Raw genomic sequence first — 24,063 nt, 5'->3', positions numbered from 1 at the left:
GATGAATGTGAATTCACTATTTGTGGCACAGCTTAACGCATAAAACTGCTACCTCAGGAGTTAAGGGATAAGTTGTTTTTCTTTGGGTTTTTTTTTTTTTCTTTCAGTTTTTCAGCCCCGACTTAGCCAGTTACTGTTTCTGTTATGCTGGGGCCTTAAATCCAAGCCCTAATAGCGTCTTCACAGAAGAATGGGGTTGTTAGTTTTTAAATCTGCTCTTCTCGGTTATTTTTGTAAGATTTACAAAACACTTCAGCGGTTTATATTAATAGTATTAAGCTACTTTATAAAGTGGAACCAAAAAAAGGATCTTCCAAGATTTTTGAAGCTCCTCTCTGTATTTTTCAATCCGTCACTCAGGAATTCCTAAACATTCAACTCAAGAAAAGTGGATATAACCTCCAGCTTGCTTCCTGAACGTCTGGATTCAACGTGGTGCTTCGAAAGCATGGACACGGGTTAATGGCATCTTAAAGGGTAAATTTAAGAACAGTATTTGGTCAGAAGTGGCTGCTACTACTGAGCTCAGCATTACCTCCTTCTTTGGTATGGTGGTGTCTCCAGAATGAAAGACATTCATTGTGTGCTACAACGGTAACCTTTTGGTGTAAATGCACTAATAAACAACCAAATTTGGAGGCCACGCCTAGGGACCTCAGAACGTTGGGGTTTTGAAGACAGGTTGACCTTAAATGACTGCCCGCCTCTACCTTTCGTTCAGAGTGTTTTGCCATTTAATAATTATGTTAAGCGGCTCTTAAAAAGAGCCTTTGGGTTTTCTTGAAAACTGGCTTTGAAACTCACTTCCTCGCTACTGCCTTCCTCAGCTCGGTCTTCTGGAAGACCATCTTTGCCTTCCCAGAGTTGGGTTTGGCTGCCCTCGCCTTAGCAGGACTTTTCCGCTGCTGCACTCCCTTGGCTGCTTCGGTCTCCCATCTGCTCCCGGATGCTTCTCTGGGTGTGGCCTTTGGCTTCTTGACAGCCTCGGTCTTATTGCTCCTAAGGGATCTCGAGGCCCTAGACAAACCCAGCTTCTTAGCCTTGGCAGAAGCAGCTGTCGTGGCCTTGCCCTTCTCAGGAGCAGTCTTCTTGCTGAGCTTGAAGGAGCCTGAGGTGCTGGTGCCCTGGTCTCCACTAGGACCCGCTAATCACAAGCCAGTTTGAGAGACAGCTTGATGCAGCTGTTCTCCGCGTCATAGCCAGCGCAGCCAGGGCTTTCTTGAGGGCAGGAAGGGTCAGTCCAGCCTGTTCCTGAGACACCGAAAGGGCGTCAGGAATCAGCCTAGAAATCAAGAAACGCCAAGATTTGGGCGCAGCGCCCAGGCCACGCCTCTTCCCTCGCCTTTTAGGTGGAGGTTTCGCCACAGAACCTGGAACAAGGCTGCCAGAGGCCACAGGAGGCATTTCCAGCATGGCCACTGAGTGGTCAAGAACTACACGCAGCGAGCAAAGTACAAAGAGCACCAACAGAGCAGGTGGGGGCGTGGTCACGGGGGCCTTATGTAGAGCAGGACGAGCTGTGATTGGTGCGTCTCCAGGCACCGCCCCCGGAGGAGGGGCGTTTGTGTTCTCTTCCCCACAAAAAGTAGACTCTTACCTATGTGCTCACTGCAGAATCGCTTAGGTTGCGACGCCAGGTGACCCCCGGGGACTCGGGTCCTACCCGATTTTTCCCTTTCATTGACAAGCATTCCTACATGCCAGACCTACTGGGGAAGGCCCTTGAATTTCAGTCAAATTCAAGAAGAAGAAGAAGGAAACTTTGTCTTTTCCTTGCTTATTCAAAAGTAACCTTTGGTAGAAAGTGTATCCAACATCTTCGGAAGGGGTCTTCTACCTCTGTGGCTTCTTACTGGTGAAGAAAACCAATTATTCAGGCTCTAAATCTCATTGGCATTATTTATGTCTGCGACCAAAGTAACACAGATGTCTTAAGACGTCTCACTGTGGAATTAGTCGGTGTTCCTAGAATTATCGCAAAACTCCAGAGTGAGGCCTTGTTGAAGGGAGCACAACCTAATGAAGGGTCCACAGAACCTGTGAGAGGCTTGCTACCCCCGTGAGTCTCAAGAGAAACAGTTCAGGATGCGGTTGTAAGCGCCTCCCCAAGGGCACCCACGTAATCAGGTCAGCCAGCCTGAGGGCTGCTATCAGTGAAGGTCGCCTGTCCTTTCTCCAACTGAACGCCACCAGCAGCCCACTCCATCTGCCTTATCTACCCCTAAATGAACAGATACAGTACCCCACCCTTTAGTTCATCCTCTTGAAGCAGGGATCTTACCCTACAGAAAAGAATTTCAGAACAAGACAGTATGAGGAAAACTTGATGTTTATTAAGACAAAAAAAAAAAAATTGGAGGTGGCTAGGTGCCTGTGTCTCAGGAAGAAGTTTTGTGCTTGGGTGTTAAAGTTAACTGTGGGGCTAGGCCTGGTGTGCGGCACTGTAATCCCAGATACAGAGGGATTGAGAGAGAATCCAAGTTCAAAGCCAGCCTGGGCTGTTATTTCACAGACAGCCTGGTAAACTTCATGAGACCCGGTCTCAAAAGAAAAAGCACACGGAGAACACTGGGGATTGAGTCTCGGGGGGAAAGCACCTTTCTAGCGTGTGGTGGAGCCCAGGCTCACAGGCCAGCCCTGCAGGGGTGTGTGTGTGTGTGTGTGTGTGTGTGTGTGTGCACGCGCGCATGCATATGCACATGCTCACGCTTGCGAGTATATGTATCTGCATGTTTGCATGTGTATTTGGTGGGTATTGAACATTACTCAACCATGTTCAAAGTTTAATAAAGCAGTTCAAAATTTAAGTAAGATGTCATGAGGTGTTACTTGTTTCTCTTCAAGAATCTGCTTTCATGAATGGACTCACAGGGTTGCTGATGAGATGCCCTGTTCAGGTTTTGGGGTGAAAGGGAAGTGCTGGCTGCCGTGCTCCCAGCTCACATATGTTTTGTCCTTAAGCACAGTTTGTGACTTGTCATGTTATTGTTGTTTTGAGGTGTTTCTATAGAAACTTGACTCTCAGTGAGAAACATAAGCTAGACCTCGGTGTTGAGATTGAGGTGAAGATTCACTAGCCGTGTCTCCTGATTGTCCTGTCTTTCGATCCTTTATCACCAGAGAACAGGTTCTCAACCTAAAGAAATCCCATTAGGTCTGTTTTGTAAAGGTCCCTAAATGCTTATGTGAAAGAAAAAAAAAAAAGTGCTGATTATTCTCTGGCCCATCAGAAATTCAAGAAAATTAACTATGATGATATTGTAATATTTATCTAGACTTTATGTGTTTTGATAAACATCAATAACCATGACTGATAAGGACTGAGTGTGTAAGGTTGGAACTCTCTTGCAGGAACCTCAGAGTTTCAAAGGCAGTATCTAAGGGGCCAGTATGGGGAAAATCAACATCTGAACTATTACTAGATCAAAACATGAAGGAGAAGACATCACATTTCTGGTGACAAGATGACAAGTTTTATTCTCTGTCCATCTGTCTGTCTGCCTCTGTCTCTGTGCCTCTATTTTTTCCCCTTTCACAAAAGTGTCTTAGTAAAGTGCCTAAATTTATATATTTTATTCTAGTGTGTTTCATTTGAAAAAACAAAATTTCCAGTTGAGAGTCATGAGATTGATTTCCATCTTTCCGGCACAGTCTGATCTTCCGCTAGGAAAACAGATGTGTTTATAGGTGTGTCTCTCTAAGCACCCTGTGCATTTGACATCCGTTTGGTTCCTCTGACCCTTGATCACGGACCTTCTCTGCCCTTAACTGTCAGTGGTATGCAGGCATCAGGTGACCTTGACAGACTGACAGGACCTGGACAGGGTGAACTTGGAGAACTCTTAGGTTCTATACTTTAAAAATCCAGGAAAAGCACTTGGATTGCTATTTTACCCCAAGCAGCTGAAAATCACCACTTAAAACTGTATGTACACAAATCTGTCCAGCTTTGGTTTTCATTTCACAGTATAGTACTAGGTGGCCCGGGCTGCCCTTCAACCCCCATCTTTTTGCTCTAGCCTCCTAAGTCAGTCATGGGGTTACTGCTCACCTCCCCATACCTGCCTTCATTTTGTCCTCCTTCTCCTCCTCCTCTTTCTTCCTCTTTTCTTTTTGAACTATTCTTCTGGGGACTGAACACAGATTCTTGCGTGTGACACACATACACTAGAGGTACAATCTTAGCCTACCTGTTCCAGCTGGTTGATCTAAGTTTTTCCCCCTCAAGAAGAAAAAAAGTGAAGATTTGTAAATGAAGATTTGTGATTTGCATGTTCTCCCTTCCCCAAAAACCGGGACTCTGAGCAACTAAAAACACAAAACTAATTACACAGGTATTGATACATTTGTAAATGTTATACCTCCATAAGTCATGCTCTCTAACCATATTTAGTTCGCACACTTCCAACACGTGTTTTTGCTTTACATTACATATTTATTGTATGTACATCACATGTTTTCACATGTCACAAACACTTAAAAGCTTTCTTTTGCTAGGGGTATTTTAATTTTGCTAAGAGGATTTCAGTTTCCTGCTCATGTGCGTCTTATCACAAATTTCTACAGTGAACATTTTTAACAGAACTGTTTAGCCAGATGCTTCCTGGCCTTCCGAAGAAAACATCCGTGAATCTGCTGGTATCACCCATTTCCATTGTCTCGCTTGTCAGGGGAAAAAGGACACCAGGCGCTGATGAGGCTCAGAGTAGATGTCAGGTCTCCGCCTGTAGAGAGAAAGAGGAAGGTTGACTGGCTGGAGCTACTCTGCAGATGCCCTGTTGTTCTACCTGAAGTGAGAGGGCAACGGCGATGAACACATTTTTCATCTTGATCAGCCTATACATACCATTCCACAGTTTGGTAATCACAGCCACGGTACGCCGCAACCACTGTGCCCTCCTGCTGATTGCAGAAGATGAAATTCAGCAACAAAGACACTGACTTCCCCAGGTACCCTTGGAGGCTGGGCCTGTGTGGTAAACTTAGCCCCTGTGATCCTGGAGGCTGGTTTCAGTGGAGGATTGATGGGATCTCTCTAGTTATTGTTCGGAGAGTTCCCTCTGATGGACGCCATGAAGGGTGGGACTCTCTCAGGTGAAAAGGAGAGTGAGGGTTGCTCTGAAGGGAGGCGGTGCACAGCCCGGGGGGGCAGGTGTGGTGCTAGGTGTGAGCACTGGCCTGACCAAGAGCCCCGTGGAGCTTGGTGTGCGGGACTGCAAGGATCCTTGGGTGAGGACAGTTGGAAAAAGTATCAATTGCTATTTCCACATGAGGCAGGCACTGACTTTCCAGAAACCTCCGTTCTCTCAAGTGCTCACCCCTTGGGCAGCTGGTGGAGAGGTCACCTTCCTTTACAGTAAAGGAAAGTAATGGAAAAGTGCTCCCCACCCAATGTATTTCCCCTTCTTCTTGACAAGTAAACAAGGTAAATCTTAAATTATGCTTTCTACGTGTCCAAATCCAGCGCAGGGAATACATACAGGGTTTGCATAATAAGCAATTCCCTCTAATATCTGTGGGTGGACACGTTAGTCTGGCAGGGAACGTGCTGAAGTCAAACTCATCAAAGGACTTGTAATTTTCACTCTCCCTTGACCCGTGTCACACCCAACCTGTCCCTTTATTAACGGAAGAACTTCTGTGATATGTTTTGCTGGCACTTACAAAGAGGTCTCAAAACTGGACTTGGGACATTTCTGACAAGCACTGCCAGGAGGAGCCTGATGACAGGAGAAAAGAATGGAGGCAGAGGAACCCTCTCTCCACAGCCTGTGGGAGGTATGACTTCTGAAGGCCCAGGAGCTCACTGTGTTTCCGCCTGCATATCTACTTTACGCAATCTTTTGTAAACACAGTTGAAAAGGCATTAAACTCAGCAGCTGGAGATCAGGCTCAATGGCTAAGAGTGCTTGCTTTGCCATAATGAGAGCAAGAATTCTCAGCACCTACCTAACAAACCAGGCATTTCCACAAATGCCTCTAACCTCAGCTCTAAGTAGAGACAGAGACAGAAAGATGACTAGAATTTGTTGGCCTCCAGCCTGGCCAAGAAGATCCAAGACCCAGGTTCAGCAGGGAGAGACCCTGCCTCAAAGGAATGAGCAGAGAATGCTAGGACACTCAATCCTTTCTTAACTCAGCACGAACACACAGGCATGCTATTGGATTGCATACACACACATGACACACACACACACATACAAAGAGAGAGAAATTAGCAATAACAAAGGTACTAAACTTAAGGACTGTGCTGGAAAGAGGCACAGCTTTCCCTTCCAGTGTTCACACGCATACTAATACAGATTTCTTTAAATCACAACAACCAAGGCAGCAGGGAAGAAAAGACATGCGCTCAGAACAGTACAAAAATAGAATTAATCAGTCTACACTTGTCTTCTTTACTGGCTTAATCCTTCAAGCATTCCTCCAGCTAACACTGTACTGTCTGAGGATTAATCAAGGGAAACACAGTGAAACGCTGTTTCAGAAACACAGTTCTAAAATAGTGGCGCATAGGAAGACCATGCTACATTTAACTACTAAGTATAGCAAACCTGTGGGTCAGTGTTCCTAATTTTTATATTTGTGGCCATGCATAACCCTTCTTCCTCCACTCTACCCTTCTTTTCCCCCAGAATTTAGGCTTTTCTCACATTCTGTACAATTAGAATCAGACTAACTATTGTTTGCATTTGTTCTTTCCAGCTGAGGTAGAAGGCCGTGAGGGTGGGCACTTTTGCCCTCCAGCCACAAGACAGTCTCTGGTGATGCCTCCTCAGCAGTGGCCCAACAGGGCAGGCAAGAAGGTTAGAAGCCTCCTTTCTTAAATCACTGTTAGGAGTGCCAACACCTGACCCATACCAGCTGTAGTTACTAAGAAGACATTTTTTTTTAATAAGAACAGAAAGTCAAACGTAGGAGACAGATCTTAAAGAAAGCATTGGAGGAACCAGGCTTGTTAAACACACAAGGCTATTTTCTTTGAAGAAAAATGACTCTAACCCAAAAAGCTGGAGTGGATGCTGTCTGACAACGTGGCAATCTTTTTGCTATTCAGTGGAGCCAGCCTTCTCGAATCCCCCAATACCCTGAGCATTGTTTAGGCCCTAATCCTGAGCCCTATCTCTCAGTAAATCAAACCCATCCTTTTAATAGAGGTCCTGTGTACTTTGCATCCTCTGTCAACAGAATCCACCCTTATGCTTATTACAAATCCTACTTAGGACCTTGCCCTGAGCAGCATCAGTCCATAGAACCTACTTTTACTGTAGTGGTCACAGGAGCTTTGCTGCTTTGCTAGAGAGTTCCTTTGTAGCTGTGCCTACAGCTTTGTTGTAATAACTGTCACACGAAAACCTTTGCACAGAGTTTCACTGTGTTTAAACGTGTAAGAAAAATAAACTCCGAGGTCAGACCCTGGAAGGTCTGGATACAGCACCTGGTAAGGCGGTGCTGACTCAAGCTCATTGTCCACGTCCCTCGGATCGTTTCTCTGCTGGCCACGATGCTTGCAGGCTCCCCGATAGGTGAAAGATAGACAGAAAAGGAAGACCAAGAGCAAGACATGTCCTCGCTCTCCCTCCATGGAACCTAGTTCATTTCCCACAGGCGTGGCTGACCAGGCTGCTTATCTTTGCTTCCCCGGCTGTAGCTGGGGCCAAATGAAGGCCAAACAGAGGTGGGTAGAGCAGTGTGCATATTCCTTGCATGTCTGGAGACTAGAAAGGGCATTGAACCCTCTGGAACTGGGATTACACTCGGTTGTGGGTGCTGGAGTTTGAACTCAGGTCCTCAAGAAGAGCCGGCACTTGACCATCGGGCCAACCTCAGTCCCTCTGCTTCCTGGCTTCCACTCAGAGCTAAGGGGTTTTAAGAATTACTCCCCTCTTCCTAATTTATGCTGGACAACAGCACTAAACACTCAGCAAGATGAGATAGATATATATATGTATGTATATTTATGTATATATATGAATCTAAGTAACTTAGTGAGTTTATCTCCTCTTGAGGAGAAGGTGGGAAGCTGCAATGTACTTGCCTCCATTGACTCAGCCACCCAGGGTGCACAGGGCCAAGGTAAAGGATAAAGGAATTGCTAAAGCCATGAATGTGAGATTACTGGGCGTGTCTAAGAGAAGTGCTGAATCTTAACACCTTGGGGATAATTGTTTTAAATCTCTGTAAGAATGTTCCTAAAGAGATTATTATGTGGGGAAGGGGGGTGTTGAAATGCATTTTCGTTCAACCTGATATTTTTAATCTAAACTCTGTAAGTTTGTAAAATCCCATCATCACGGTAGACAAACTATTCCCAAGATTTTGATCAAGTCCTTTTAGTAGAAGAATGAAAATGTTTAAACTTAGTCAGACAACAGCAGGCAGGATGTGTATGGATTAAAGACCTTGTCAGCGCAGGGAGTAAAGGTGCTCGCTACCAAGCCGAAAACCCAGAGTTCGGTCCCAGGGAACCACAGGGTACAAACAAGGCGGAAACGGACTCTCTCAAGCTGCCCTGCCCTGCCCACCGCAAGCAAACAAAACAGATAGATAAAACGTGATTTTTAAAGGGAAACACAGATTTTTGGCCTTTTCCTGACAACTTTCATTTTAACCTAGCCTAAACTGAAGTTCTGAGTTCTATTTAAAAGTAGCAAAACGCTTTTCACATGGAAAAAAAAAATCTTTGGGATGTCCTCCGCTGCCACTTCCTGACAACCATCTCCACCCTCCGAAGCCGCTTTGCAGTGCTCCACCAGTTTGCTGCCTTATTTCTAGAGGGCAGGTGCTAGAACCTCTGTCCTCAAGGCACAGGTGCAGAAACTGTGACTTGCCTTAAATTCTCCCTGTGAGCACAGGCGCCCAGGAGGTTAAATGTCAACCCCAGAGGCCTCACTTTTTCAGTACAAAACAATGGGCTGCAGCAATTTTACTGCCGTGAAGCTTCGCTGTTCTTCTCTTGATGTTCCATTCAGTCCTCCTCCCACCTCTCTGAGGGGATAGTCACCGTACTCTGCAGGGTCAGTGTGGCGGCGTTTGTCAATACTTCAAGGACATTCGGTTAATTATTAGCACACATTCCTTGCGCACGCTCCACTGCCGCCTCCAGCATTTTTACAGGAGTCCTGAAAATTAAACTTTGGTCTTCATATCACACAGCAAGCACTTAACTGACTCAATTATCTCCTCAGTATTCTTTTCCAAACAACTTTTAAAGACTCGGTTACAAGTAGACAGTCCCTGGGAACTCAAATACAACTGATTATTTTAAGCATCCTAACCTTTCTTTGCAATGTGAAGGAAAATGAAAAAAAACAACAACAACAAAACCTCAAAATGGGTTTTTGGTGTAAAACTCATCCTGCCAAATCTGTCATTATGAACTTAGAACTTGAATTTAAGATTGGTAAAGAACTGACAATTTTGTTAAGATATGAGTGTAAATCCCAGCCACATAAAAATACACCAGACAGTCTCACCTCCATTAGGGTATTATGTGCCCAACTGAATTACTGTGTTACCTCCTGTAAACAGTGAGCAAACATAATCATTATCTGGTATGCTTATTTGTTTTCCTCAGTAGCGAGGGAACGTGGTAGCAATTAAAGAAACAAATTAAACAAAGCAAGCAAATTGTGCTTCCTTAGAGATCCCCTAAGAAGCCCTAATCTCAATCTGCCTGGCCCACTAGGCCCACAGTGATCTTCTTCATCTTTTACTCCTACAAATCTAGAGTAACGTTGACATCCTAAATTGAAGAAACAGTGTTTTCTAATTTATTACACAACACTCACTCTAACCTAAGTAACAACAGGAAACTTGCACAGAGCAAACATTTCAATGTCTTATATTTTTTTGTAACCTCGGAGTTAGAAATGATAATCATATCCAAAAATGAGGCACTAACTCATTCTGTTTAATAGTCATTTAAGTTCTTAAAGTAATTGTCTCCCTGTGAATTTAGTTTTTAAGGTGACATGTTGAGTCCTTACCGCTTGTTATTTAAAATGTTATTCTATTTTCAAAATTGCTGTATGATTTTATTTAGTTCAAGGCACAAGTTTAAATGTTTATATTAAAAATAATTTTATTCAACTAAATAAATCTAATGGGGAAAGTTGGTAAATTTAAGGTAATCTTTTTTCTTATACAATAAGCCCTAGATGTCTGTAAACTAGATTATTATGCTAACACTTTTACATAATAATAAAATATACATCTTAACACATTGGAGCCAAAAGTCAAACTATTAAGTAAACAAAAATATGCAAATGTAATTATGAGTAGAACTTAGAGGCCACACCTTAATCTAAAGCACAAGAATGTGGAATAATATACAATTGTTTTTCATTGAAGTTGATATACTTTTTAAACCCTGTATACAGCCAACTCGTACTTAAATCACATTATAATTTACTCATTTCCTGCTGAAATAGACAATGTGCTTAAAGTTACTTATGTTCGTAAAATAGGAGATATTCACAGCAGTTGTGCAAGTTTAGAGGAGTTAAATACTGGAGGTCAGTGAACACAGATTTAAGTATCTATTGAAGTATTCTGACTAAAGAGACAAAGGTATTGATTTTAAGTCAGAGGTCCTATGGAGGACCACTACTCAGAACAAGAGTGACCCTATGGTCCTCTTTCAAATGTGGTACGCATTCTACTCCTATGCCATATCCCTTATAATATAGTAATTACGGGTAAAGTAATACTGTTTTATATACAGAAGCAACCTTTCTGTCTCAGCAACCAAGTTTATACAGTTTCTCACTCCCCTCTGGAACCCGACAATAAAAAGAACACAGCCAATAATCCTGCCTGCATATGACAGTCAGGCATGGAATTACCAAGTCATGAATTTCAGAGATTTTGAGCAAGATACTGTTTTCACTGATTTCTTCTTGTTTAGAACTATCTTGTTTGGGTCTATGCTTCATTAAAATCAAGCTCCCGGAGGCAGCTCTTTCACAGTAACATTCTCTCTCATACAGACACGCCACTTCTGAGCAAAGTGACAACCATCTGAACCCATACAAACACTACACACCACACATACAAACACAAAGGGATTTGGAAGGACAAGGGACACAAAGAAACAGCACGAATCTCGCCAAAGGAAAGAACGGAAATCACGGACTCGGATCTGTTGTTAAATGCCGAGTATCAAACTCCTCTCCAACCACAGAAACCCCTTATACCCTTTTTGAGCCGGATTTGTGGTCCTTCGGCCCCAGATGAGAACCAGAAAAAGCAGGCAAGTTATTCAGTACGAAGGGAGGAGACATGAGGCGCCAGAAGGCTGGGAGGTTCCCCACGCGGCTGGCTTACGCTGGAGACCTAAACAGTATCTAGGCACAGTTTCTAGAAATAAATGATGTAGGAGAGGATGAGCGTGGCGTGAGCTTGTATGGGGAATGGGAGCGAGACACAGCGCTGTTTCTTCCAACAGGCAAGGCGGAGCTTAGAAAAGAATCGGGCTTTGAGGAAATGCGCCCAGTTTGAGCACAGCCAGTATTTGTGGCCAAAACCGCTCACTGGGCAGTCAGGGCGGCCAGAAATGATATTAACTCTTCATCCGGATAAGCAGAGGAATAAAAAAACCTCCTCCAAGAACCCTGAAATCCTTTTCCTGTTATTCTGAATTGTTGAGTCAACGTCCACAGCAAATGGCGTTGGTTTCGGCATTTCTGGCTGAAGTCGTAAGCTTCCTTCCAGCTTCCTCTCCCCACCGGCTGCTTCGACTCTCCCTCACTTCTAAGCTTTCGTTTTCCTGAGACTATGGAAATGGACATAGCTTGGCAGAAGCACTGCATCGAAAAACACACGACCGAACGGCTACATCTGCATTCTCAGCGGAACCCCAGGGCAGCGACCGAGTGTCAGAGGTTGGTTCAACAATGCCAGACTGCATTTGATATCCTAAGGTTTCCAAAACTGATCTAAGCTCTCAGGGAACTTATAAGTCCGACTTAAATCTACAGAAATGAATAAACTGTCCTTTTTAACAGGCTCCCGTTTATCTCTTCCAAAATGAAAGCAAGCTTGGAGGCGCTTCTTCCCGAAATAAACCTGAAGTCAAGACAAACCCCCGGCGGTCACTGAGCACCCACAGATCCCTTTATCATTTTTTCCACTCTTATCAACCCCGTCCTACAACTTGCTAACGGAGGCTGGCTGCCGGAAGTGACGTTTACAAGATCTGCAAGTGGAATCTTGCCCAAAGGTCATTTTTCAAAACCCCCAAGAGAAAGCAATTGTAGCTAGAAAGTAACAAACACTGGCAACAAAATAAAACTAACTTCCTTTAACCTTAACCGCTTAAGGAACAGGCAGGCACTCCTTTGCTTTCAGAAAGCTAAAAATTCGACACAGCTCTTTTCTTGAGGAAGTGGGTGGCTCTGAAAAGAGCCTTTGGGATTTGCAATGCAGGCTTACTTGGCACGATCATTTGGAGCTGGTGTACTTGGTGACGGCCTTGGTGCCCTCGGACACGGCGTGCTTGGCCAGCTCCCCGGGCAGCAGCAGGCGCACGGCCGTCTGGATCTCCCGCGACGTGATGGTCGAGCGCTTGTTGTAGTGCGCCAGGCGCGACGCCTCGCCCGCGATGCGCTCGAAGATGTCGTTGACGAACGAGTTCATGATGCCCATGGCCTTGGACGAGATGCCCGTGTCGGGGTGCACCTGCTTCAGCACCTTGTACACGTACACCGAGTAGCTCTCCTTGCGGCTGCGCTTGCGCTTCTTGCCGTCCTTCTTCTGCGCCTTGGTCACCGCCTTCTTGGACCCCTTCTTCGGGGCGGGAGCGGACTTCGCAGGCTCAGGCATCTTCAAGTCTCTAAACGCCGGAAGCTCAATGTGGGCTGGAAGCGGACTTCTCCTACTTATAGGGCGTTTATGCTAATGAGGGATTTCAAATGAGTGCTGCCTAATTGGAAGAAGAAAACCAGTGTCCTCATGGGTGGAGTTATGCAAATGAAGTTTCGAGATACCAATTTTCTATTGGCTACTTCGCTGTGCTCGCTTGTAACCAATCAAGTAGTTGCGTTTACTACCCGTCAAACTACTATAAAAGCAGCTATGTTTCGCTAGTCTTCCTACTTTGCTGTAATTGCTTTGCAGTTTTAGTGTTTTAACTATCATGTCTGGACGCGGTAAGCAGGGCGGCAAGGCCCGCGCCAAGGCCAAGACCCGGTCGTCCCGCGCCGGGCTGCAGTTCCCCGTGGGCCGCGTGCACCGGCTCCTCCGCAAGGGCAACTACGCGGAGCGGGTGGGCGCCGGCGCCCCGGTGTACCTGGCGGCCGTGCTGGAGTACCTGACGGCCGAGATCCTGGAGCTGGCCGGCAACGCGGCCCGCGACAACAAGAAGACGCGCATCATCCCGCGCCACCTGCAGCTGGCCATCCGCAACGACGAGGAGCTCAACAAGCTGCTGGGCCGCGTCACCATCGCGCAGGGCGGCGTCCTGCCCAACATCCAGGCCGTGCTGCTGCCCAAGAAGACCGAGAGCCACCACAAGGCCAAGGGAAAATAATTTGACATCGGAAACTCTGAAAATTTAAAATCCAAAGGCTCTTTTCAGAGCCCCCACTGTTTCAAAAAAAGGGTTGAACAGAATACACTGAATGGTCTTGGCGGTTTTCCGATAACAGTTGGTTTTGCATCTAACAGTCTCAATGGCTGCACTAACCAGATTGAGTCTGGCCAGACTAAGAATGGTGACATCGGCCAGTGTAAGCTGTCTTATCTTAACGCAGTTAACCTACAGCCCAAGGCATTCAATGAGCGACGATAATACTCTGAATTTCAGTGTTTACCAGTTTGTGAGCAGAAAATAAAAGTTGGGCCCTCTGGACTCTCCAAATGGTCATCTGGTAACCTTAAAACTCCCAACTCCATATTTCTGGGCGCTTGGTCTCAGGAATGACTTGGAATTTGGGAAGTGAGGGCCAGGGAAGGCCAGTGTCACTAGACAACCACGTAATAACAAGCTCGTGGCACTCCACTGAGCTGAGACCGTTTCTTCCCTAGAATTCGAATCCACATACGTAATAGAAGTGTTCTGGGGTTTGTTTTTTTTTTTTGTTGTTGTTGTTGTTGTTTTGTTTCTTTTAAGAGACGGTTTCTCTGTGTCCTGGCTGTCCTAGAACTACAACTCGGAGATCTGCCTGCCTCTGCCTCCAGAGTACTTGGATTGAAGTCAACAAACAGCCATGTCCTGATGAGTGGGTTTTTGTTTTTGTTTTTGTTTTTGTTTTTGTTTTTTTGGGGGGGGGCATTTGGGAGGAGCGATTTTTGTTGCTGTTGTTTTTGGTTTGGTTTGGGTTTGAGTTATTTAAGACAGGGCTTCTCTGTGTAGCCTTGGCTGTCCTGGACCCTCTTTGTAAAGCAGGCTAGCCTCGAACTCACAGATACCCACCTGCCTCTGCCTTTCCAAGTGATTGGATTACAGGCGTGATCCATCACCCCCAACTAGTGTTGTTTTTTAATTCAAGCGGAAGCTTGTCTTTGCAACCTAATGTCAGAGGATCCTGGCAGCCTCTGCCTCCTTCCCCAGCAACCATTCTAAAAGGATTGGGTGCCTGAAACTTCGTGAAGATAGGCGGAAGGAAAACCGTCACCTTGACTGCTACACGAAAGACGTCTTTGTCTGGCATACTACCATCCCAAACGTACCTGATTTTTAAAAAGCTAATCAGGATCAGCACTGGGTAGTACTCAGTTTGGAGACCACCTGGGAATTATAGGCTTAAAACCTTTAAAATTAAAAAAGAATTTTCTGAGGTGTTGGGTTTTTTTTGGAGAAACATATCTGAATACCTGCCACAGAACCAAGGCTGGCCATGAACTCGTGAGTTTCCTGCCACCGTTTCTCAAATGTTAGAAATGCAGACATGTACCGGCACGCACCCTGAAGAAGAAGGGCCTTGACCTTGGAGCCTCAGCCTCCTCGGGGCTGGAACTATAGTTGTGAGTTGTGCAGCACAAGCAAGCTGGACTTGGGGCGTCTGGTCTCGCTGTGCAAAGCTGCCATTGTGAGGTCAGGAGTCCAGCTCAGCATTCTGAGAAACTGGGTCCTTGGATCTCTTGTTTCATACGAGCGTCGTGATCATTTTCATTTCCTTGCCAAGACCCCAAATTTCCCAAGGTGTGAGACATTTAGGTATGTGTTTACAGCCCTCTCCCATCTCAACACCTTTCTGAATCTTTGCTCACTTTGCTTGAAAAGACCCCACATCTGTAGTGTATACCCTGAAATTGCAACAGCACGGGCTCGTCAAATCAGGTGGCTGGTTAAGCACCACTGTATGCCAGTGTGCTGCTTGCACACTAATTCCTTGTAAGCCAAGACTCAAAAACAAGCTCTATCGCTATTGCAGATGTTTTGATGAAGAACAGAGGAATAGAATCGAAAGATGTTAACTAAGCCCACCGGGTTAGAAAACCAGCATTTCAAATGCTTATTTACTCTATAGACACCTATGCCTAAGAGATTATTGTGAGAAAAACTGAAATAGTACACAATTATTATATAATAAATGAATTTTATTATATAGATAACTATATCACAAACAAACAAACAAACAAACAAACACCTTAATTACACCCAGAACTCTGTGAAGAACTTAAAGGAAAAAAGAAGTTTCCCAGAATCTGTATATACCGGGCAAGGGTTAAAACATGACAGTGTGTGAACATGCTAAACCTTCAGCAGAGGCTAGCACAGCTTTTACTCAAGGTGGAAAAGGTGAAGCAAAGAGACCCCTCGGTATGGGAGGATGGTTTCCGGGACCCATAGGAACTGTTTCCATGTGAGGAGTTAGGAGATAAAATAGAGGAGACTTGAGATTGATTTCTTTGTTCCAGTGTCCAAAAACAAAACTGTAAATTTGAACATTTGCTGGTGAATGGATACATCATGAACATTGTTAACCTTTTTGTTTTCATCTTCAGGAAGACCATGAGGTCAAGGCTTCAAGTTGTTAAATTGTAAACACCTAGCATGGGAATACAAATAGATACTTGACAGAAAGGTACTGAGTGACTGTTGAATGCAGGGAAGTCTGGGCAAACCAGGGAGCATTTTGTTCTAGAGAGTCAGTTTACTATCAGCAAAGACATTAAGAGCACAGCACACCAAACGAAAGCTGCCATTAGCACCATCTTCTCCAGTAGATTTTGCTTTCTAATGATCTGACTGTTTTGGGACTTTGTTTAGGGTGCTTCAGAGAAATACAAGAGTGACAGGTGTACAGCTCTGACCGTGGAGGGGCAGCTAAGAACAGACAACCCACACAGAGCATCGCGCACAGCTCTGTCCCCGCTCATCTCTGGAGTGGTTCTTTGACTTCTGTTTTGCATTGTCACTATTCGTATCTCAGAGTCCGGCTTGCTGATGGACAGAATCCTCTAGATACCTAGCAGCCTCGACTAGCTTTGAGGCCTTGAGCAGATCCTAAGCAATTTTGTCTCAAGGGTCGTGGGGAAGTCTTTATAATGGGGAACATTGATAAAAATTATCCCTGTTACGGCTAGAGAAACTTCATTTTATGCTAGGCATCCATCTTGGTACCTGCCAACCATTTGTCTCTGACTCTAGACCCTGAAAGTAAGTTCCCAGTGACCATACTAAAAAATGTACAGCAGTGACCAGCTATTTGTTATAAAATGACTAACTGCATGTTTTCCTAATGTAACTTGCTTACACATTACCCAAAGATTGTCTTGAGTTGCCCTAATCACTTGCCAGAACAGAACAGTTTTTACGCAATTGCAGAGGTATTGAAGGTCTTGGTGTGGTTTTTCTTCCCCTTAAAAGTACTTCCTTCTCCATACCTCTCCTCTACGGCAACCTCAAATTTGGCTCAATGACTGTTTATCCTTCTAGCAGCTAATCAATACATCTTTTCATTATAATTGGATTCATTACAATTTCAATATAATTGGTCTTTTCCCAGGGTGCACAAACTCTTTAACAATACCTCCTGACTTCCTAGTTGCGGAAGGTACTTGAGCACCAGAGACAAACATTCATCCTAGTATTTTACTAAGTTGTAAAACTAAGACAGAATCATCATTTGAGTTTTTAACATTTCCAGAACAAAAATGAAACAAAACAAAGGCAAACTTTAATACAGTACTACCAGTTGCTCTATCCCTTTTCATTTTCAAATAATCTGTGGAGTGTAATATCCTTCTCCTTGTTTCCTGCCAGTGCCACTCATTTTTTGTGTTGTTTTTTTCATTGCATCCATTGAAAATACTTTTGTTTAAAGTTATAAATATATGTATATGTATGAAGTAGTTATGCGTGGTTATGCCTTAGAGGTTTATAATCTGATGAACCTAAATTATAGTTGTTCGTCTTTATATTTATTCCTTTTAAGTACAATGCATGTGTATGACAGAGTATTAGGAAGTTAACTGAATATTCTCCACTCACACTGGAACTAATAAGGGTACATTTGTAGTAAGAAAAGAGTCTCTTCTGTATCTTTGTCACTGCTTTGGACCAGAGCAAGAAAGATTAGCATCATAGGGTACCTACTAAGGACATCCATCACCTATATTTACACTTGGAATCTATTATTAATAAATAAATCCTGTTTTTCAAAGAAAGAACAGGCAGGACTAGAATGCCATTCAGAGAAATTAGAATATGGCCTGAAGACTTCAAAAGAAGCTGAGTTGTCAAACAAAATCAGATTTCTCTTAGTCCGTGTTACATGTGAGTTCTTTAGTAATTGCTTAGAAATGATTAGGGAATCTATAATTTGTAGGATTTAGAACTTATGCACATTACTGATGGTTGAGGTTCTTTCAGCAAGAAGCAAGAATGCTGAATTTCAGACTCTTCAATGAACACTATTGGGCTTGTCAAAGTTTAACCCTTACCTCACCCACCACTATCCTTTCTCTTCTGGCTACCTTAGATACACTGATTGGACAGGGGCATGGATCTTTAATCCCTGTGCTTGGGGAGGCAGAGGCAGGCCATTCTCTGTGAGTTCAATGCCACATGGTCTACAAAGAAAGTCCAGGACAGCCAAGACTATGTACACAGAGAAACCCTGTCTCTAAAAACAAACAAATAAACAAAAACAAAACAAAAACCTGAATAATGAAAACAAATGTCTTCATTTGTAACTTCATTAAAACTAAGATTGGTATTATTATAATTGTACATTTATTATGAATGTTAGTGTTTATGTTCCTTATCTATTTAGATAATATACTAATATGTTTATATCAACTACAAACCATATTTTAAATTGTAATTATAAAGTGTTCAACAAACATAAAAAGGGAGAGAAACTTTAGTTAGGTGGGGTAATCAGCTGTCAGTGTCACTGAAGATGAGTAGTGATTATTCAGCATTCCCAATATGAATGTGTTCTCAGACTATGTGAGAAAGTTCACTTCCTCAAATCTAATAGTCCAGAGTGAGCAAGAATTACCTGGATACAGTCCTGACATTTAATCAGAAAGGGATCTTTCATGTGATGCCTTCTTTCTTCTAGGTGATGAAATACTGAGGTTATATCTGTCCTTTGATGGAGACCCTGTAACAATTAGAATTTTACTTAATATCTTTAGAGGTACTTTACAATGCTGCTTGCTGTTTATCGAAAAGATCAAATTTGATGAAACATTTAAATATTTGCCTGAAGTGACTTCTGTAATCACTAGTTCAGTGAGAAAGTCCCAAATTGGCAAAAAAAAAGACAATCTCTATGTTGTACTCATCTTAGTCACAACCACTTTTCTTTTTTTACAATCTTTTCACAAAATAAACTAATTTTAACATGATTGTCATTATTACAAAACTTGAAAAAACAACTGTAATGAGGCAATTTTAAAGGAAAGCCTGGCAGCTGCGTCTGAAGCTCTGAACACATGAATATGCTGTCTTAGGAATGTGCCGGGTATTTTCAAATACAGGCAAAGTTCATGAGTGTATGTGTGTTCTCAATTAAATTAAAATTAATTATTTGTTAATTAAAGATTGAAGTTATTATAACAGACAACTTTAAATGTCTTTAATAGAAAAAGATTTTAAGATTTAAGAGGTGACTTACGAGGTGTCCAGAAGAAAAGTCCGGATGAAATTTGGCACTTCTGACTTTATTTTCAATAACTTTTATTTTATTTTCAATATTTATTATGAATAATTCTTTCGATCACATAGTTTAGAGACCTTTATCTTATAGCTCTAATGTTTTATATAAACAATTAGTGTTTTAAGGTTTTATGAAACATTTACTAGACCCAAAGATACTATTTTAGTGGTTTTAGATGTTTAGAGAACCAAATTTATATGGTAGTGCGTATTTATCATATCTTTTAATATGGGATTATAATTTTAAATTTTGTGAGTATGCACATGCATTTAAATTAGGCTTGCCAAAATAGTTTTACATAACAAAAATTACATTTTTAAAACAGAAAACTAAAGTGACCACAGTTTTTTCTTAAAGAACTGATACAAACAATATATGAAAACAACAAAAATATACAAAAGCAATGATCATAGGCATACATGACACACAATTAACAGAAACATACATGAAACACATGCTGTCATGGGGTATTCACTGGACAAAGATGCTCTGCTGGTTAAAGAATTAAAAGGCAGGAAAATCTGCAGTGCAACAGCATAAGGGGAAGACTCCGAAACAGCCACCATTTAAAATCACCTGTAAAGAAAGGCATTGTTAAAGGGATGAGAAAATGCGTTTACAAGCACACAGAGACCCTGTGCAAATCAAGGGAGTCTTGGAGAGCTGAAACCAGGTCTCTCCTTGAGGGCTGCCGGTTTTAATGATATTTGGGGGAGAACATTCCTCTTTTGATATAGGTTAGGTCAGTTTGAAAAAGAAAAGAAACAAAAAAGAAAGCAAAGTAAAGAAAAGAAAAAGAAAAAGAAAAGAAAAAAAAAGGAAAAGAAAAGAGGAAGCCTGAGAGGTCCACAGCTTTGGGGTAAATACACCTTGGGTTGGCCCTGAATTTGGCAGGGAGAACACTACTGGTGGAAGAAAACCCCTCCTGACCTTTGTTTTAAGGTCAGGCTACTGTCTTAGGTGAGAAGTATGAGCCATCTTGGACATTCACCGTCTTTATCACCTAATCACGTCCTTCTCGCTTTCTATCTGGCTTGAGGGAGTCTGTGTAACTCCTAGTCCCTCCACACCATGCTTAAGAGATTGATTGGACAAATGACAGACCATCAGCCATGCTTGGGATGAGTTTCAGCATAAATCCCAGGAACACTGGAAAGAGAACAGAGACACAGTTTCCTTTGGTTACCTTTAACAGCCAGGGGGCTGCTCCTAACCTTTAGACACCTCAGCTCCAAACTGGGATTTTGATTTTAAGGCTAAAAACAATTTCAGGCCTAGTTGATAGAAAAGACATTTTGAGATAAGCATAAGAGCTAAAAGAAAAAGAAACCACTGGAGAAAAAAATGTATAAAACAGTAAGAGATAAAGAATGATGAGATAAGATCAAAGATAAGATCAAAGAGATGAGAGTGGAGAGTTGATTTTATGATAGTTAAATATCTTTGGTTTTGATACAAACTCAAATTTAAAATTAAATATGTTTTTTTCCAAGGGAATATTACTTTCATATGTTAAACAGAGATTTTCATCATATTTTTATTATTTAAAACAATTTTTAATTTTAAATATATTTTGATCATATTCTCCCCCAGCCCTTCCAGACCCCTCCCATCCTATCCACTGAACTTTAAAGTTATTTCCTAAAAATACAAACAAATGCAGAATACAAGGACAACCTCACAACCAAGAAAACAAAATAAAATCACACCCAAAAAGAAAGAAAACAAAAAAACAGTAAACTTTAACCAAGTAAAAACACACGTGAAAAAACAATGGAGTTCATTATTTGTTGGTCAAATCCTCCTGAACATGAGGCCTGTCATGAATTGGTTGATATAGCCAGTGTCACCCTGTTAGAGAAAACTGATTTTCCCTCTTCCAGCAGGTATAAGTTAGCATTCAATTATTAACCTTTAGCCTAGTTCCTAGGTTTTCATTATTCGTTTTTTTAATATAGCAAAATAAATATATTAAGATAAAAATATATATCACAGCCAGGTGTGGTGACATATACCTTTGATCCCAGCACTCAGGAGGCAGAGGCAGGCAGATCTCTGTGAGTTCAAGGCCAGCCTGGTCTACAAAGTGAGTCTAGGACAGTTAAGGCTACACAGAGAAACCCTGTCTTGAAAACCCAAATGTATGTATGTATGTATGTATGTATGTATGTATGTATGCCACATTGAAATTGGACAAGCCAAACTAACAGAAGAAAAGGAGCTAAAAGAGAAGGCACAGGAATCAGAGACCCACTCTTTCACACCCTCAGGAATCCCATAAGACCACTAACCTCGAAGCCAGAATGAAAGCGCTGAGTACCTTGTGTAGACCTGTGCAGGCCCTGTGCATGTCGCCTCAGTCTCTGTGAGTTCACACGAGCTTTGTTCATTCTGAATGAGAGGACCTTCGTTTCTCAGTGTTATCCATCTTATAGTCTTTCTACCTAATCTTCCGTCGTTCCCTGGGTCAGTGTAGGGATTTGATGGAGACATCCCATTTAGGGCTGAGTGCTCCAAGGTCCCTCACTCTCTGGAGTGTCTGGCTGGAGGTCTCTGTACTTGTTCTCATCTGCTACAGGAGGAAGCTTCTCTAATGATGGCCGAACAAGACTCTGCTCTGATTTCCTGGTCAGAGTCTTAAATAAATTTCTTATTAGCATCACATTCTAACTCACATGTGGACTTTTCTTTGAGTTTATCATTATGAATTATAGACTTTATCAATTTTTACCAAAAAAAAGTTGTATTTTAATTAAAACAAGCTGCTTAGTTGTGATTTTTTTTTAATTTTATTTACTGCTAAGCTGATAGCTAAATAACTTCTTCCTCGTCTAGGGCCTGGAAGTGTAAATTCAAGGTACTCTCGTGTTTGGCTCCAGATGATGGTCTCCTCTTGGCTTTCACCTCACAGTGTGTTTACTGGCCTTTCCTCAGTCTGTGAACAGAAAGAGCATTGCTGTCCCACAAGGCCTAAGCCCAAGTCCAACAATAGTCACATTTGGGTTTAGAATTTCAATAAACAAACAATGAGTCATAATTCATTCTATAATACTTCACCCTTGACCTAAAAAAAAAAAAAAAAGTCCTTTTCCCATACAAAATACTCTTATCAAATCTTCAAACCCCTGAAGGCTTAACTCATCCTAGAATTAATTTTAAGGTCTGAAGTGTTATCTAAATTATCCAAACCAGTTATGGATGAGACCCAAGATATACTTATCCCAATCAAATTTTCTCTCCAGCTGTGAACCTGAGAAAGCAGACAAGTCATAGGCTTCTAATATACAGCTGCGTAGCTGGAAAGAAGGCTCAGCAATTGAGAGTACTGGCTGCTCTTGCAGGAGACCAGGCTTTGATTCCCAGCACCTACACAGTGGCTCACGACCATTAGTAACTCCAATTTTAAGGAATTTGATCCCTTCTTCTGGCCTCTGCGTGCACTGTAGGTACATAGTGAAAAGGCAAAATGCCCATGCATACAAAGTTAACAAATAAATAAACTATGTTAAAATACAATTGTGACAGGCATAAGATAGATACAGCCATGTCCAAAGAGAAACATATGAAAGAATAAAGGGGGAGGTATCCTGTGCAAGTCCATTGCATAAGAACACCCAGTCCATTGTTGGACCTTAACTCATGAGAGTACACTATTAAATGCTGTGCCTGACTTTCAAGCCAACGGCAGTGCTGATGCTCCCTTCTTGACTCTATATGAAGCTGACTCCTCCTCTGCACAGAATCCTGCTCCTGTCGATGGGTAGGGTTCCATTCAAGCAGCTCTCACTGAGAAACTGGCCCATGCATGCCTATCTAAGGGGGACTTTGCCGACTCTCTGCCACCCTCAGCTGAATCTGAAAACATACCCTAAGTGAAAGTATTAGCCACAGTGATCTTAGAAATGCTTGTGGGGTGCTCTTCTGTTTCTTGAAAGGCATAGCTTGTTCACAGTAGAATAGTTTATGGACTCCTCATATAGAACCCAAAAACCATGACAACCTACCTTCATTCTGTTCCACTTCCTAATTTTACATTAAACGGGTAGCATCTCTGCTGGAGTGATTCCCCCAACCCTCACCCCCAACCTTCATCTCTCTCTCTCTCTCTCTCTCTCTCTCTCTCTCTCTCTCTCTCTCTCTCTGGCTTTTTGCTCAGCTGTCTGACTGATTGAGCACATGACTTGCACCCATGATATTTTTGTCAAAGGGTGTCTCACCCATTTGTCTTATAGAATAATAATAAAAAGTGTGGAGACAGAGATCTGTAATCCCAGCACTGGAGAGATAGAGGCAGGACAACCTGGAGTTCATGGTCACCTTCAGACATAGAGTTCTAGCCTAACCTAGGATACATGAGACCCCGTCTCAGAAAAGCAGATGGAGAAGAGTCCAAATGTCTTCACAGTAAGCAACTTTATACCCGTTGAGGCTGTCAACTTCAGTTTGATGCCCAGGATTTCCACTAACACACTCACATCCACACATGTGAAGACAAAATAAGAGAAATGTAATAGGAAAAAGGATTAGATACATAGATAACACATGGAGAGAGAGAGAGAGAGAGAGAGAGAGAGAGAGAGAGACTGATTTCCAATCACCAAGCACCAGCACTGATTAGCTAATGATTCCTTTGTCTAATCATCTCTTTCCCTTGACATTTATTTCCACAAAGGGATGAAATCTATGTCTTCCCAATTTGCTTCTCCAGCTACCCCACTAAATACCTGATTCTGTTGCTTGTAAGGAAGTGTTACCTTCAACAACGCTTGGACTAGATCAGACAAATTTTGGGCCACTTTAGAGAGGATCACCTTTCCTCCAGCTTCCAAAAGGCTACCTCATGTCCCTAAGCAACGGCCTGTGGTAGCATCCTGTTTGCCCCAGCAGTTTGCTTAGGATCATTTATTCTCTAAGAAAATGGAAGTATCATGTATTGATCTTCACT

The 24,063-nt window shown here is 42.6% G+C and overlaps 2 protein-coding genes and 1 pseudogene across 2 annotated transcripts; 1 reads left to right on the top strand and 2 right to left on the bottom strand.

Moving 5' to 3' along the window:
* Positions 1-800: 800 nt before the first annotated feature.
* On the bottom strand, positions 801-1,438 carry LOC110553097 (histone H1t-like; annotated as a pseudogene).
* Positions 1,439-4,414: 2,976 nt separating this feature from the next.
* LOC110553109 (histone H2B type 1-C/E/F/G/I) lies at positions 4,415-12,868 on the bottom strand. Its single transcript, XM_021644876.2, has 2 exons — positions 12,436-12,868; positions 4,415-4,724 (listed from the first exon to the last, which is right to left on the bottom strand). Exon 1 carries the CDS (start codon positions 12,823-12,825, stop codon positions 12,445-12,447), a length of 381 nt encoding a protein of 126 aa, XP_021500551.2. The 5' UTR covers positions 12,826-12,868; the 3' UTR covers positions 4,415-4,724; positions 12,436-12,444.
* Positions 12,869-13,123: 255 nt separating this feature from the next.
* On the top strand, positions 13,124-13,582 carry LOC132649344 (histone H2A type 1-E). Its single transcript, XM_060373060.1, has one exon. The coding sequence runs from the start codon at positions 13,139-13,141 to the stop codon at positions 13,529-13,531; it is 393 nt and encodes a 130-aa protein (XP_060229043.1). The 5' UTR covers positions 13,124-13,138; the 3' UTR covers positions 13,532-13,582.
* Positions 13,583-24,063: the final 10,481 nt, after the last annotated feature.

The sequence above is a fragment of the Meriones unguiculatus genome, chromosome 19, assembly GCF_030254825.1.
Source record: "Meriones unguiculatus strain TT.TT164.6M chromosome 19, Bangor_MerUng_6.1, whole genome shotgun sequence".
Taxonomy (NCBI): Eukaryota; Metazoa; Chordata; class Mammalia; order Rodentia; family Muridae; genus Meriones; species Meriones unguiculatus.
The sequence above is the reverse complement of the archived record's forward strand: the minus strand, read 5'-3'. Positions and strand labels throughout refer to the sequence as shown.